Raw genomic sequence first — 18,014 nt, forward strand, 5'->3', positions numbered from 1 at the left:
GTATGAAAATAAAGCTTTTTTCAATTTCTTAATAATATTTGATTTATTCTGTTCGCTTTCTTATGAAAATGCAAATGATTTAAATGAAACAAAGCTACCATCCTTTTGTTTTGAAAATGCATTGCAATTGGTGGTTCATTATTCCAGACTGTAGTAATATACATAGGTTCTTTGATTGTGGAAAAAGTCTTTTTTTATTATCTTCTTTTTAAGGCATTTGATTTTTTCTTTGGTTTAATGCAAATGATTAAATTATTGAAAAGCTAAAATCTTTACTTGATCAAATAATCGAAAAATCCATCCCGTATTCTAAAAATTAATTGTTTATTTTTTTCTCAATCTATTTTATTTCTCACGTGATCAAACTCAAATGCAAATTATTTAAATACGTTGAAGCTTAAATTTAATCTGTTTATGGAAAGATAGAGTACTCCATTGCAATTAGTCGTTATGCTGGTTAATTCTGGTGAAAACAGAACGGGCTTTAGCCATAAAAAATGTTTAGGCAGATTTATATTTTAGATCAAAAAGTCAGGTAAAAACTATCAATACCAATTAGTTTTGCATTAAATCTTACTGTTACGAACTGTATGTTTTTATTTATCAAATATTCGTTGTGAGTCATCATGTCTTTGATTCTGCGGTGCTGCTCTGGATCCAATGCTAGTCGTCTTCCTCGACGCAAACAATTGATGGCTTGAAGGTTCACATCGATGTTATCAATTGCGCTCACAAAGTCAAAAATCACCTGTTCTCGTGCAATACTTGTTTCGCTTCCCGCATATCCAGAAATCCAGAACCTTAAATAAATAAATGGAACATTATAGTCATTTTTTACATGTGATATTATCAATACAATGATTCCCTCATCTTGACGGGCTTGGGACCGGCAACACTACTATCATACTGAGCTGCATTGCATTGCATTAGTTGCATCAAGCATGTTTGTTGCAAACAGTATTCATTACTATGCATTGATCGATATACTTTCAAATCTTATCACAACACGCTTAAAAAGCTACGTGATTAAAACCAATACATTTAATATTACAAGTTTTAGTCAACTATCCAGTAATTTTGCATTTGATTGTTTTTAATTGTGTACAAATTTTAAATGACATTTGAATGATTAATGCAAAAACAAGAATTAGAATAGAAGCTAGTATTTGTAAAATATTTTTCAAATACTTTTTTTTTGTGAGAGGAAATAATACTTAAAACTCACATCTAAAACTTTAGTTTTATTTTATTCTGGACTTGTAGGAGTATTGAATACTGTTTACAGTGTTTTTCGATTCTATGCACTTAAGTAATACCTTGAATGAAAAAAAAGTTCATTCTTTTATGCCAAAAATAGGATTTTTACTATTTAAGTGCATAAAATCGCATAAAACACAGAGTGTTGGCAGATTTAAACCATTGTATTATGTCTCATTCTACTATCATGCATATAAAGTTATACTTAACGTTTTCGTTTTAATGAGAAGTTATAATAACAATGATTTTTGCTTACATTCGTCACTCGTTTAGGATCTATCTGTTATAACTGAATATTGTAACATGAATGTTGGCAACCTCTTCATGCTGAGGTTTTTTTTTGTTTTTTGATCATATTGTCATGCATTCAATGGTACCGGACATACTTTAAGGTTGCTCAAGGTTGATTGTTTGGAAAATCAACTAAAAAATCAAAATAAAATAAGGGTTGGTTTTCTTTATATTGTTTTAATTCAATAAACTAGGTCAGAAGTAGTTAGTAGTCTAAATATTGATTTATAGTTGATTACATCCGTTTGTCTTATGCTTCATATCTTAGTTGTCTTTACATGCAAATTTGACAATTTCTTGGAAAGCTTCAACCGTACCAGAGCCTCATAGTTTATTTCACCTATTTTAAACCTTCCGCGTCCACCAAGGATGTGCTAAATTTAGCACTGCATTTATGTTTAAAATGATCAATTTACTCATGCCCAACTCCGTTACATTCATCATTGAACAGAATTACTATTTTCAACATAACAATGATACTATATCTTCAGTTAATAGAACAAAAAGCAAAAACAATGACTGAACCACGTTTTTTCTGTTCTCTTTAGGAGAAATTATATTACGGGAAAACTTAATTATAGCAGTCAGAAATTATGTATATGGATGCATAATAGAAGGAAAAAGGGATGTGTACGAAAACATAGGCACCCGTTCTACGCATAAATATTAAGGTTCTATACGTAGCACAACAGATTATTCTTTATCAATTAATGAAAATTGAGAAAGACTGTGGCTTTTTTAATGCATAGTACACGCTCAATACAAAGTTGAGAAAACAAAAATGTATGAACGAGTCTATACTAAATGGGGGGTGGGGTGGAAGAGTATAGAGTATGGTGGAAATTTTAGTTGCATTGAATGACAGGGAATATGCTAAAATGTAAAACACATTTCAGTGATTGTTATTGTTTATAAATTTATTAACAGAAATATAGTGAATCGTTACGAAGTTCTCATGATCCAAGTGACATTGTAGCTATTCGGGTTTGACCAGACAATGTATACGGTTACAAACGTTGTTTGTTATTCTCCCATTAGAGTGCTTATGTTATATACTTCAATTTCGGGGAACTCGTAAACTGAATTAGGATCTTCTGGAAGTAAAACATTATAGTGTGCATCATTTCTTCCTGGATTTGATAAATGTAAGACTATTGGAAAAGTAGTACTATCAAAGCTTGGAGGTTGAATTTTAAAGAATTGTTTTCTTTTATTCTGATGTTGCACAATGATAAAACACCTTTCTAATGTCATACTGAGAGCAAATAATGTATCCATATTACCATATTCTCCTGGTGTGCAGCATATCTTTAATAGATCAGAAACTGTCTCTGATTCTAGCCAATGTCTATTTTCTAGGGTTTGAAAAAGTTGTACTTTTTCTGTCACTGTTAAAAATGCTATAGCTCTTAAATCCATTGAAAAAGTTTCATTTCCTGTTAGAGCATAAGAAACGGCATTGAATTGACAGTTACCAAATCCGGTTATGACGATCTCTTTAAACCCTTTCAAATACTGGCCCGAAGACGTACACCGAGCATCTCGATTACTATTAAACCAAATAGATGGTAAGTTTTTCAGATAATTGGTAATGTAATTTATACTAGGTTTAAACATCGTGATTTTTTCATTCATAAATAATGTTGTTAGCTCTTCATGACGGTTGAACTCATGGAAAGAATTTCGTAGATTTGTTATGATTTCACTACTGGTGCAATCATAGGTATTTGATTGCTCATCTACGGTGTTCAACCATTTGGCATCGTTTGCTTCAAAATCAGATATATTTTCCTTTGGATGAATTTCACTGCATATAACTGAATAGCTATCAACATTACTGTCATTTTCACATATGCTATTTCCACCAGAAGACAGTTCCACATAGTCGTCAATAATAGAATTTGTATGTATGCTTTTAATGCTAACAGGTTTTTTGGAAAGACCTACTAAGATATTTGGTAGTTCATTGTCCATGCTTTCTGCTTGATTATGAATGGACGCTGTATCACAATCTGTTATAACGACTGGTGCAATATTGTGTTTATTCAATATGAAGAAAATTGGTTTATGGTCCGAAAAATAACTTTCATATAGTCCAGTTTGAATATCCACAATATTTGAAAAAATGACATCTAATCTTGAGCCAAGTTTGGTCGTCGCCGCACAGGACTGCAAACAATCATTGAGATGCATGCTATGCATCAATGAACAAAACCGTTGTACTTGACAGCATTGGGAATCATTCAAATTAAAATTTAAATCTCCGAGTACTACAGTAGGACGTGTTGCTTCACTGCTGAATTCCGAAAAGGCTCTTCTGAAATCCTCAAATTTAGTTTTAGGGGATTTGTATCCGGTGAGAATGTACGTGTTATTAACCAAAAAGCTTACCAAATCAATGTGGCTCTGATAGTTACCAATGCGATCAGCTATAAAAACTTGACAAGAATGCTCAACGTCAACTTTTAAGCCATTTTTGGAGAAGCAAATAACACCTTTGGCAATGTTTTTAGTGACGTAGTTGGGGTACGCTTTTTTGTCCGAGCGGTAAAATATTTCAAAGCCGGGAATCAAGATATTTTCATTAGGATATGTACATGTTTCTGATAAAATTAACACATCACAACGTGTATACCATTTATCAGCAAGAACATGTGCGATATTGGAGCGTAAAGAACGTATATTCAGATAGCAGACTGAAATTCCCAGTTTGCTCTCAAGGTTATTGAATGCAAGAGATAGCTTTCGTTCAGTTCGTAACCGTGTCATTTCATTCAAGCTTGAGGTGATTGTGTTGTTGCTCCTCATATTTCCTGGAAACTTGCCCAATATATAAAGTCCAGAGAGCTTACTTACACGACTTAGGGCAACGTAAACCAGCTGACGAGTAAGGCTTCCTTTTTTTCGAAAATCAACACATACGGCTTCGTAAGTCTGGCCTTGGCTTTTATGTATTGTGAGTGCTTCGCATGGTACAAGTGGAAATTGATCTCTTAACACTTGGTGATCCTTATGAAATAGGTTGGTCAGATTATATATTTTCCTGGGTATAGGAGTCCAACTCCCATTTATATTATTATTGTTCATGAATTCCTTGTATTGTAATCTCATTTTTCTACCTACGATCGGTGAGTCAAATTTAAGAAAAACTATTTTAAGTTTTTCCGTTCCTGGGTCACAGTGAATAAACATTAGTTTGCCTGTAGCACCGTTCACAAGCCCATCAGAAACATCAAGGTTTGCGGTTACCATGTACTTGATACCTTTCTTCAATAAGAGCGTGAAAGGATATCCTCCGCAATCTTTTGTGGGTTTTTCTTTCCAAGTATTCAATTTCTTGTCTTTTTGTGCATTTGTAAGTTTGCCAGTTATTGTATCAATAGCTATGCATTTAACTTCCTTTTCAGAAGATGCTGCAATTTTAAGTTTGTTATATGCTTCTACGTCTACATTTCTGTAATAAAGCCGCATGACATGACTAGGTACCTGGCTTTCCTCGATTTCCCGTGTTTTAAATATACTAATATCTTTTTCAGACATCTGACCATGAGCAAAATTATTAAGTGCGTGAACGAACATCAGATCATCCTTTTGACGCATTACCTCTGTAAGTTCATACAACTCAAAATGGCTCCACAGTGGCGATAAATCACCCTGAATCATGCTATGTTTTGGAGGCATGAACACTGAGCAGTCTTTCACAGGCGATAACTGCATGAAATCTCCAACGGTGATCATTGAAATTCCTCCAAATACATCGTTGACTCCTGTTATCTGCCGCAATCTTGTGTCTATTCTGCTGAACATAGTACTACCAACCATTGATATTTCATCAATGATAATTAATTCAACATGTAGTAATTGCTGTCTTAAATTATTAGCAACATCCATGGGTAAATCGGGCATACTTGCAGTTTCCATCAACGGTAAGGCAAATGCTGAGTGCAATGTATTACCTCCAATAAGAAAGGCAGCTTTTCCTGAAAATGCACATAGTAGAACCTTCAGGGAATCACTTTGTTGATCTCTTGTTGCTATAATAGAATAACTCAAATGATGGGTGATGAGTTGATATAATGTTGATATAACCATACTTTTCCCTACTCCTGCTGATCCAGATATGAAGACTCTGATCGGCAATTGCTTGGAAGTGAAGCATTTATATACATGCATAACAATTTCTTTTTGTCGATCGTTCAGTTTCTGAAGAGTTTCGAATACACTGAGAAGTTCAACTGTTGGAGGTGCTGCATAGATGAAAGGAGTATTGTTTTTAGGTCGATCCATTCCTCCTTGTACTAGTATGTCAATTTCCTGGTCCTTCGGGATTCGGTCGCCATCACACTCTTCTGCTTCGTCGTCATCCCGTTGATTTCTATTCTGCACAGCAGCATCAATTGCTGCATCGAGTGCATTATCTGATAGAGCAAATAGTTTGGTAAAATTTGCGTTGATGATACTCAAATTTGTGATGTAGCTTTCATGCCAATTTATTGATTCAATCTCTTCATCTTCATCGCGCCAGGGAAGAAATAAAAGTAGCTGCTCTCTGTAAAAGTTATCTGGATCTCTTTCAAGATTGTACCGTACATACCGTACAATGCGTGCTTTTTTACGATGACTTATCGAGCCATTATTTCGGGGCTCTTCATCGTCGTTAATGTCATCGTCGGAGTCAAGGTTTTTATCCTTGCGTCTTTTATTTTCAGCTTTAAAGTAATATGCTGCATATTCTGCCAAGCAAATATTGTCCAGTCCAATGCGTTGAGAATAATATGTTATAACATTTTTGCCTGCAATTTCTGTAGAATCTGGATCCAATTTCATCAACTCTGCATTAGATTTTAAAAAAACCACTCTGTCTTCTTTTTTGCTAGTATTGATGAAAATGACTGCTCTACTAGTTTCTGATAATGATGTTCCTAGACAATGGTACACAGCTTCTGATGCAGACATTACGTTTGAATTCAAGAATTTATTTGCAATGCCACGAAATTGCTCCTGTAAACTACGATTTCCTTTGGCTAATTCTTCTTGACAAATTTTCAAACCTCTAGATAAACCAGCTTCTGCTTTAGCTATATATTCAACCAAATAAGTTGCCACTGCGTATTCATCCACAATAAATTGAAGATCGGTATTTGCTTCTACCAAATTCAGTATATTGCGATTATATGTATTAATATCTACATCACAGCTTCGACGTTTATAGAATAATGCTAGTTTTGGCGTAGAACAACGTATTGCAGTTATATAGGTGTCTCTTGTCATGTTTAACTCTTCAAGAATCGCGTCGAAATCCTTGTATACACGTTCTTTACTTTTGAAAAACGTTTGCATTAGATCCTTGATTTTCTGTAAATTATTCTTTACTTCAGATGTTTTTTCGTCATTGGACAATGGTTTCAGAATCATTGTTTCCGGCATTACAAACTTGGGAAAATGGAATCTGCATGATTGTTTATTTTTCCTACCTTTACTGCATGTATCGGAATGTTTGTGTCGCGCATATTTGCAATATGGATTACGATCATCGAATTCACATGTGATGAATTTGTCCACAAAGTCGATTACTCTTTCGAAGGAGTTTTCATCATTAGCATCTAGGGTTGGTGCATTCTCCAGAAACAGAAGCAAGTGATCATGGGGAGATCCACGTTGCTGGAATTCACGCCGCCGATAGAAATCTGTCACTTGATACGGAGCAAAAGGTCCTGAGGGATCGTTGATGACTTTCATGAGCTGCTTCAGCCGGTAGTCGTAGTATCGTGCAGTGAAAACAGGATCTTCCTTCACTAATTTATACTTTTCGTTAGATGGTAAGTTCATTGCTGCAACCAAAGATATATTTTCGTTTGTTTTTTTCCTTACTAGTCCTTGTATCAATTCAGGCCAATTTGTTTCGACGGCTGAAACGGTCAAAAACAAAACAGGTTTACCAAGCTGTTTGATCATTGCAAAAACTTTTTTCTTTTGAGCTGCCCAATAGCTTGGAGAGTTGGCAATATTGCTCAAAAATTTTAAACCTTCGTTGTGTTGCAATAAGTCGGATATAAATTGAGGGTTCAAAGCCTGAGCCGCTGTGACTGATGCCGAATTAACCTTTTTCTTCATGGTTATTTGTACCGAGTTCAAAACATCTCGTTCTAATTTCATTTTTGCCAGGTACAATAGACGAGGGGTCGTTGTTTCAGCTTTGAAGTACCTGATTTCCCATTTGGTGGTATCCGTTAGAGTTATGTTTTTGTTTCCAATTTTTCTCGGTAAACCTCCAAATATTTTTGGGAAGCTAAGATATTCTATATCTTGATTACTATGAACAGACACTGGAAACTGATTCTGACCTGGCGCTAATACAAGTTTAGTATTATTAGCTGTTTGTTCGTTAAAGTCAAACAGTAGACATTCATCTTCGCCATCATTCAAATAGTCAAAATCGTCATCGTCGTTTTCTTTGGCTTCTTCTTGCTCTTGACTCTCAGCCGGAGAAAAGTCATTGTTATTGCTATGTAGACGATGTAGAAAACTTTCATCGATTTCAATTCCATGACTTTTGTACAGTTCTGTGCTCATCAAGTAGTTTAATGCTTCAATGAGATAATTGGGACGGACAAATCCTTGTAAGTAACATGTCTTGTATTCCATTCTCCGTTTCCAATCTACTGGAATCGCCATCATGTTCAGGTTATTGAAATTTCTTGGAATAGATGTTACCATTTCGTTCACATCTACAGGCACATGAACTACACTGCCTTTTATGCCTTCCTGAGGATTTGACGCGCGGTTCGATAACGTCCTGATAACCATGAAAGGAACATATGGCGAAACCATTCGCTCTTCTAAATCATTAAGACGACTTACACAAGCTGGTACCGGTGGAAGTTTTAATCCCCAACTACTTGCCAGTTTTGGAATTTCTCCCCTACCTATGTATTTGTTACAGGTATGACATAAGTAGTTTTGGAAATTGTTGTCGTAATGATTGAGAACTCTCAAATCTAATGTTATTTCGTCGATTTCCTTTTTTTTAGCAACTTGCTTTTTATTTTTGTTTTCCAAAATTTTCGCACGTGTGATCGCAACTACTCCGTTTTGAAAAAATGCACCTTCACAACTTGAGCAAACAAATGTTGGAAATTGCTGTCTTTGATCTATGAACGACAAAAACAATCCCGATTGTGGATTTAATTGGTTTCGAAGATCATTACGAAATATATCTCTAAAGTGCAAAATTTCATTGGCCCGTGCATTGCGCCTTGCCAATCTATCGTTGCGTGCTTCATTCGTTCTGTACAGCTCGTTTTCTCTCAAATGTTTTGTTCTTATTCGGTTGGTCAGAATTTCATTTTGAGAGTACTGAACGGTGGATCTAAGCTCTGCCATACGCTGTGCATTTGATTTATTTTCCTGTTCCTGGTAACTACTATCCTTTCGTTTTTCTTTCATACGGTGAGCATTGACTATAGTCTCCCGACTATGATAGTCACTTCGGGTCCTAGTTTCTCTCATACGCTCAGCATTGGCTAAAGTTTCCCGTACTCGATAGTCATCATGCGTCCTAATTGCTCTTATACGCTCAACATTGACTATAGCCTCCCGACTATGATAGTCATCACGAGTCCTCGTTTCTCTCATACGGTGAGCATTGACTATAGTCTCCCGACTATGATAGTCACTTCGGGTCCTGGTTTCTCTCATACGCTCAGCATTGGCTAAAGTTTCCCGTACTTGATAGTCATCACGCGTCCTAATTGCTCTTATACGCTCAACATTGACTATAGCCTCCCGACTATGATAGTCATCACGAGTCCTCGTTTCTCTCATACGGTGAGCATTGACTATAGTCTCCCGACTATGATAGTCACTTCGGGTCCTGGTTTCTCTCATACGCTCAGCATTGGCTAAAGTTTCCCGTACTTGATAGTCATCACGCGTCCTAATTGCTCTTATACGCTCAACATTGACTTTAGCCTCCCGACTATGATAGTCATCACGAGTCCTCGTTTCTCTCATACGGTGAGCATTGACTATAGTCTCCCGACTATGATAGTCATCGCGTGTCCTCGTATTCCTCATGCGTTTAGTATTGGAAGTAGCTTCGTTAATTCGGTAGCAGCTATCGCGAAGTCTGATTTCCTTTATCCTGTGTGCATTTTTAGTTTTTTCATTTTGGCTATATTGATCGTCCGTTCGTAAACGCTGAATGCGTAATCTATTTTTTGTTTTTTCTTTCGCCAGATATTTCTCTTTTTCACGAGTTTTTCGCATCCGGTTAACAGGTTCCTTCGCACTAGTGTTATCCTTAAGATCAACACTTTCGCTGCTATCCATCTTTTGACGTTTTGCATCTTCGGAACCTGTTTGCTCCAATTTACGTTTCCGATCGTAGAGATGCTTTGTTTTTGTCTTTTGTAATACCGATTTTTTGTTCGTTTTCGGCATTTTGATTTCCTCGATCTGAAATACAATTTCAGAAGCAAAACAAGATAACTGAAACACTCAGTAAAAATAAAACACACTCCACGAATGAGTGACATGATTTAAAACTTTTTGATTTCTTAATGCCCCTTAATCGCCGCCTTGAAGCAGGGTATAAATTCAGCATTTTTATTTTATTTTTTTTGAGTAATTAACCCGAATAAAACGGTATTATAAGGCAATTATACAGCTTATCATTTCCAAATGATTCATGCTATCATAAACTGGATTATAAATCAATGATACCTTGAATCATATTAAAGATTGCAGTAATCATTTTTGAGGTTTGAATGATAGACCGAATGGGTTGTTAAGTATCGTTACCATTCAAAAATGCCTTTTTTCGCGAACAAAAAATTCAAGATATCATACATCTAATCATCAGTTTATGATTAGTTTTATGATACACTGAATGATAAAAATTATGGCGAAATATTTCATGAAATCTGCTTTGCCGACTTCAAAAAATGATACACCCCTGCGGACTCTCGCCGGATTCTGTCAACTTTGATTACCATTCAGTGAATCATTGTTTACTTTTTGCATTTTTTTTTGTAATTTCTTGTGCGTTTGAGATTCGATCGGTGATTTTCGATGTTGCTACGTAGTTCCGCGCGCGTGCTATGTACTGGGCTAAAGTTAATTAGTGCTCGCGAGTGACTCAAACCCAATGATGTGCGAAGTGGGTGAGCGGTGAAAAATATTACCCTGATGGAGGAACAATGCGAGGAAACATACTCATTCCCAAAGGAAGCACTGTAAATTCCGATTTTCCGCTACGCAATAAGTTAAGGTATGTAAGTTTACAAGTATTATCCGACGGTGACTGTCTCAGTGTTTGTAACTTACAAAAAAAGAACTCCCTTTATGAAGATCACCAGTCCAGGAACGTGAAATGATGGCACGTAGTTACAAATTTGGTGGCATTAACCGCATTCCATTCAAATGCAATCAATCATTCCGGTAAAGATTGTCCCAACAGTGTGTGTTTTTTATGTTAAAAAATGACGAGTGACGGTGCCTAAATAAGGTAGAAAGACAGACCCAAGCACAACCCAGGGTGAACACATTATAAATTTGCTATTAAATCCTGCATTCAGAGGAAAACTAGCTGAAAACATAGTATTTGTACTTGATTTTATGCAAAATCTTACTATTCAAAATTATTCATGCATTATTCAATGTATCATTATCACACGTTTAATGATACTTGAACAGTCCTGAATAATTGTATTTTTTCCGCCCAGATAATTTTATCATAAAACAATGATTACTTGTACAGTTATGATTCCACCAATAAACATTGTATAATATACACGATACCATGAATTGTATTTTTCTATGCGGGAACGTTTTATTTGCTTTAGATATTGCGTTTTGCAAGAAAAAAAATAGTTTCACTGTTTTACCCATATGTCAAAGTGAATCACATGTCATGGATAGTATTCTTATTTGAATTACTTAAAACATATCTAACCGGTATCGACCGCATACGATCAGTGCAAGACTTCGTGCAACTAATGTCACAACCAATTGAATATTTCCAGATAATGGGATCGTGCTGCGTGCACTGAAATACTACCGTGGATACTACCGATTTCATAGTAAAATCAATAATCGTATGATTCTCAACCGACAACAATTTCCAGTTAATTCCACTGTCAATTAAACCAGCAGTGCAGTTAACATTAGATTAATCATAGTTTAACAGCTGTATTTTTTAATCATACTGTGTTGTAAGATGCCTGTTTAGGAAAAATTGACAAGGTTTTTTGTTGAGGCGACTACGCTTGTAGTCAAATTTACTGCAATGCATTGTAACTTCAACCATATTTCAGCAAACTTCACAGATTTGGTTGTCGGTTGAGAATCATAGGTACGGTTATTAATTTTACTATGGAATCGGTAGTTGCCACAACAAAATTTGTTTCAGTGTGGCCTTTGGGCACGATCGATGTCGTCTGCTTTCTTGCTTCTGATAGGCTGCGCGTAACTGCCTGGCGCGTAAATTACGCGGTGAAAGAAAAACTTTACAAAATACCCACAATAAAAGGGCTATAATACCGTGAGGTCGCCATTCACCGCACATTTGACAGCATGAGCCTCTGTACGAATTTGCCCTGTCCTGCTCACTCCCACAGAAAATTTGAAAACAGCGCTTTTACTGTGTCAGCTGTTTTCAAATTTTCTGTGGGAGTGAGCAGGACAGGGCAAATTCGTACAGAGGCTCATTTTCGTGAAGTTTATGACATTTAAAATTGAAGTTGATGTATATGGCATATTAATTAACGTCAACAACTCCATAATTATGTTGTTGTTATCAGAAAAACATAAAACGATCGTAAAATATGCTCACAATAAGAAAAATTGAAATTAAAAAGCGTTATCTCTTGGCTCCTATCACCGCTCATGCATCCATTCACCACTCACTGCATTATGTTTGCATGTTGCACACAATTTTTTGATTTATAAAAAAAATAACCATTATTTACCAAAGTACTTGGTGATACATGATGTTAAATTTATCCTATTTTGCCAAAATGATATCTTTTATGGGTTTTACTGTTTGATATTTTTCCCGTTGTTTGCCTTGAACAATTCCAGCGGGCATCCCAGCTACCCTACTGCACAGTGCAGTGTGAGAAATATTGTTTTAAGAATGTTATTTGAGGTGCACCACACTTGATGAAATGAAAGAGTTTTTTAGTGTGGCAACATGTTACATTCACTTTTGTTATGATACTTCACGAACTTTTGAAAGTTTTGGTATTATTGACCCAAAATGAGCGATGAATGGATCATTAGCGGTGAATGGCGACCTCACGGTATCACAAAATTAACATCAATCATCGAAAAAATATGTTTCCCACCATTGTTATTTTTTATTTAAATCATACAATAATCATTTCAAATTTGTTTTAAATTATCGTACAGGGATCTTCCTGGAGTAGATCGAATTCTCTTACCATGTTAAATTGGTGACAATAGTGGATACATTTAACCAATGGTGGTCCCCCAGACTTGTTCCCATTTATAAATTTGTTCAAAATATATAAATATCGCTTTCTACCACTTGGAACTAATGTCTAGGAACACACAATGGTCCAATTTTTAGAAAAGCTGGCAGAAACTCAATTTTTGAACATGTATTTAATGGGATACAATATATTGAGCATCCATAATAACAGGAGCACTGACTGGCGCTAAAAAAAATTAGAAATATTGATTTTGTATCTTGTTAATCTTTCGGTATTTAACCTTAGGGCGCTTTTTGTATAAATAAAATCAATTTGTTTTGCACGAGCTGCTAGAGTTTAATCATTTTTTCTCAGTGTTTCGTTATTATATGTGTTACGTAATTTATGCACGATACCACAAAACTTTTCCAACATAAATCGCTAAACATAGTTTTTCGCATAATATATCTATAATTTATGCTTCATTACATATATGCAGCAACTTTATTAAGCCATTTGTACAAAAAATCCGAATAGGTCCCACTTGCCCCGTGATACGGTGTAAATGAAGATCTGCTTCACTTTTCATCATATGCATAATATACAGAATTTAAAAATTTTGAAACAGTTTCAATGCCCGTTAATAAGAAGAAATATACCAACAATGTCTTTCAGAACCATTGGAATTATAAGACTATTTATGTTTAGAATTTTTTGGCTTGACAAAACCAAACTAGCATTTTTTTTAGGTCCCACTTGCCCCGGGGTACCTTACAGCATTGAATAGCTGCTGATGGAAAAAGTACTGAATTTTTGATAAAGAACTCAAACAAGTTCAACCACTACAAAAGTATGTTAATATAAGTAATTTAATTGCTTTCAAAAGTTTATTTGTAAGTTCTTGTGTATATCAGACATCTGCAATGGAGCAAGAGATCAAAATAACACTTTTGGCTTCAAAATTGTCATTGCATGTCATTGGTGCGAGAAATTCCTACGCTTCAACTTCAAAGTGTCTTATAAATCGCTCCCCGCTACTCTCCGCGGGGATATTCCGTTCAAATGTACGTTTATGTATGCAGAATCGGTTAAGAAAAAAAAATGCAACTGCCAAGAGCAGCCAAAACAATAGCGCCATTATAATTTATGTATAGTGAAATTGTATGAAAAACATCAATTTTGTTCGGATTTTGTTCGCAGAAATCGACAAATATTGAAAATGTCAATAAAATGAAATTAAGCGCTAAATCATGTTCCAATACATTCATTTAGGCTAAAACTAGCAGACAACTATGATTTGGCAATTTGTGCCAGGTATTTTCAAATCTGGACCACTGTGGAACATGAGAAATCGTTTCCCGGTGGAAGTGGTAGAAACAAGCTTGGGCAGGAAATTTAAGAAAAATTCAAAGAGGTCCACTATAGGTTAAGGGACCACTATTGGCTGAAATAACCCAATCAATTCTGTCTCAGTAAAAATGTTAACACGATCGTTTGAAACCATTCAAAAATGGATTGTTTTCGATTCATTTGGTACAAGTGCACATCCATGGATCAGCTATAGAGTAATCATCAATTACTCACTTTTGAGAAACAATCTAATTTTTCATAAATGGAGTGTCACCCTCCAATACCCAATCTGAATATCATTTTTCGTTATCTAAAATCTAAAATCGGTTAAGGCATGTCTTGGAAGGTGATTTCTTTTAATGGTTTATTTAGTGAATTTTGGTATTTAGCAACTCTACACTTTTATATTTTTCTCAGAAGCCTATTTGGAATACCAATTTTTTTTTGTAATGCAAACATTTTGAGATTTGAAGATTATTGTTAAAATATTTTCTTTTATTTTCCATGTAACATAAAGGAAAATATTTTTTGAGTAAATTCAACTCTTCTTAACTCTTTTACTATAATAGAATGATGTAGGAAAAATGTTTAATGTGTTAATTGTTGCGACTCAATTCAAAAGAAACAATAATACCTAAAAAGTGATCAAAACATCAATTTTTCAATGATTTGAAAAAAAAATTATACAAAAACCATGTTGAGAAATACAGAACAGTGCGAAATTTCGGTACATTAAATATAAGTTCTTTAAAAAATAGTATTTTACGAGAACGGTTATAGCTTGGCGAAAGTTTAACCAATCGAGCTCAAATTTGTACTAATGGTACATATTTATTAGGTTGTCAAACAATCAAAATTTGACAAATGATGCACTTTATGAAAAGTTAAAGTATGTTGAACTTTTTCGTGAGAGAAAAAAAAAGTTGCCTATTCCAAACATTTTTGCAACTCCCTGTTGTTCGTTGTTTGTCAAGACATATTTATTTGAACCAAATCACCTTGTGGCAAAAGTCTATGGAAATGGCTGTGTAGAGACATAGTATAATCCTCAGCTAGTTTTTAGCAACTTTTGAAATTCGCATAAGTATGTTGTCATGAGACTTTATGTTTTGACCGAGTTTGACGGACTGAAAGGTCGTTGAAATGCATGTATAGTTTTGGATATTTCTTGAAGAGAGCTAAAATCACATAGAACAGACATCTAAGCGCATGTAGTACTTTTATCTTTTGGCGAAAACCCTGATATGTCTACTTAACCTTCCTATTACATTACGTTGGGAATAGCTCGCTGACGTAGCGTACGGTTTGGGTCAAAAATTTAAAAGGAGGGTTAAGGAATGAGTTAATGAACTCAAAAAAAAATTGTTCTATTTTTTTACAGTTGGGCAAGTCAGGGCCTATGGGTTGCTTAAATTTCAATGGAAGATGAGTTGCAACACAAAACACTGTTTGCAATTTAATTGAAAACAATGCGGTTTCTAGGCAGACGTTCTTTAGTGTGTACTTGTGTAATGCTTGGGAGATCAGGGTAATAATACTGTCGAACTGAGTTTTATGTTAGGTAACACTAGTTCAGGCATTTTGAGCTCGGTAAGCTGATGATCATTTTTAGTGTAGAATCATACCCTGAGTTCAAAAACGCGAAGGAAAAAAAAATCAGTAGAGCGGAAATTTTTTCGACTTTCCATACAAGGTTCATGATTTGAAATCAATTTTTGTTCTATTTTTAAGCAAAGTCGCTCATTTCACACATCTTATTCTCCGTTATTAATGCTCCGATTGTGCTGAATTTTTTACTGTAACTTGCCTACATATGATATGTCCAATAAACGTTGAGAAAGAATTTTTTTTTTCTTATTGAAAATAATACATTTATTCATATATTTTTGGAAATTTTGCTAAAATTAAAGGAGATCGCCCCCATAACTCGCCAATATCTTGAATTTCATCAATCCGACGCAAAACCTGCATTCAAATGATCGAATGGTATTATAGTCATGATTTTGGAAAATGATTTAAAATACGTTGAACAAAACGCAAGATACTTGAAATTGAGTAAATTCCATATTTTATAAAGTTGTAAAACTCGATATTGATCTAAAACTCAAAAACTGTTACTGCCCTATTAAATCAGTTTGACTGCTAAATTGTCCTAAATTAGCAACCGAACTTCCACTCCAAATCTGGCAGCTGTTTTGTAGCACTTCAAATACACGATTTGTGTTGGTCTTCAAGCATTGCAAACGCTACTTTGTTACCACATACAGCATTTTCCATGTTTCTGATGTGCCACAGCCATTTTCAACATGGTTTTCGTAGATGCCGATCTACCATAATATGTATTTCCTTTTTGCTCTTGCTGGTTTCTCATCATTGGTTTAGATTATTAGCACACGTTGCAACATAACGTCGGAGATGAAACTCAAAGCTTAAATAGTGCAATAGTTGCAAACAAAGTTCATTTAGAAAACAAAAGAGTTTCAGAACCTATTCCAAAACTGTTGATTTGTTTTTCGACTAACATAAAATTTATTATGTTTGCAATTAAGCTGAATATTTGTTTTATCTTACTAAATATTGTATTTCATTTGATATATGTAAGGTTGAAGAATCTAATTTGTAAAAAATGTTATCATTCGAGAAAAATTCTTTACATAATCAGCAGTTGAATAATGTGAACTAGTTTATTGACTGGGATTGGCTTGAAAATGCCACTTGCTGTTTTTTTAGGTTAACTCCTTTGGCATTAGGGTCATTTTTTACCCAATCCGTACACTACGTCAGCGAGCTGCTGCCAACGTGATGCAAAAGGAAGGTTAACATTGGTTTCTGCTCTAGAAAGATTAGGACAATATGCATTATATAAGAAGTGGTAAAGGTCAATTGTAAATCAGCCTAAATTTAAAAGTACGTAAAATATTTGATGAAAATATGAACCTAATACCTATTACCTGTTTTTGTCAGACTGGTAGCTGTTTTGAAATAATGAGGTTTGATTGATTGTTTTGTCACCGGTTCTTAGACCAATTCAACCGCTCTTTGCGATGGACCATGGGTCAAGTTACCAAAATAAACTGTATGAACTGTAATTTTACATAATTCAAAAAATAGATACATACATAATATGTATTACATATGGAATAAAATATGTTGCATTTTAGAACATTAAAAGTCTGTAATGTATCAACTTTTTACTATCCGATCATTCTGATTTATTTTTTGTTTGAGCATGAAAAAAAATCCCACAAAACTAACAAAAGGGTTGAGGTCAAAGGCTACAATCAACCCTCCCTATACTTGAAGCCAGTCTAAGACAAGCGTCACTACATGTAGCCAAAAATCAGTTAATTATCACACATTTCTAATAAATTTTATATGCTGTAGAAACTTACCTTTCTATTTCCAATATTTCTCTCACTCCCACTCTTAAATTCACTTTTTCTCACTTGTTTTAACAAAAAAAATATTTCTTCAAATATTTTTGCGCCCGCACTTGATATCTTTTAACCCACAAGGGCAAATTTTTATAGCAATCACTCATGGACCTCAACAAGGGACTCAAAGTTCTATTGTACAATGCACGCACACTAACGTCAATAAATCAATCAATGTGTGCTTTGCGCATACTCAGCCAGAAAAATTTCTTCGCATTCTGTGCTGTGGTACCGAGTAGTGGGATGG

The 18,014-nt window shown here is 34.9% G+C and overlaps 1 protein-coding gene across 1 annotated transcript in view; it reads left to right on the forward strand.

Moving 5' to 3' along the window:
* The first annotated feature begins 2,775 nt into the window (after positions 1-2,775).
* LOC115270130 (uncharacterized) overlaps positions 2,776-18,014 on the forward strand; it is a 35,126-nt gene continuing 19,887 nt past the window's right edge. Inside the window, exon 1 of the mRNA XM_062853847.1 lies at positions 2,776-3,116. Within this exon, the coding sequence (XP_062709831.1) occupies positions 3,035-3,116 (82 nt within the window). The 5' untranslated portion in view covers positions 2,776-3,034. The remainder of the gene's footprint in view (positions 3,117-18,014) is intronic.

Source organism: Aedes albopictus, chromosome 2, assembly GCF_035046485.1.
Source record: "Aedes albopictus strain Foshan chromosome 2, AalbF5, whole genome shotgun sequence".
Classification (NCBI taxonomy): domain Eukaryota; kingdom Metazoa; phylum Arthropoda; class Insecta; order Diptera; family Culicidae; genus Aedes; species Aedes albopictus.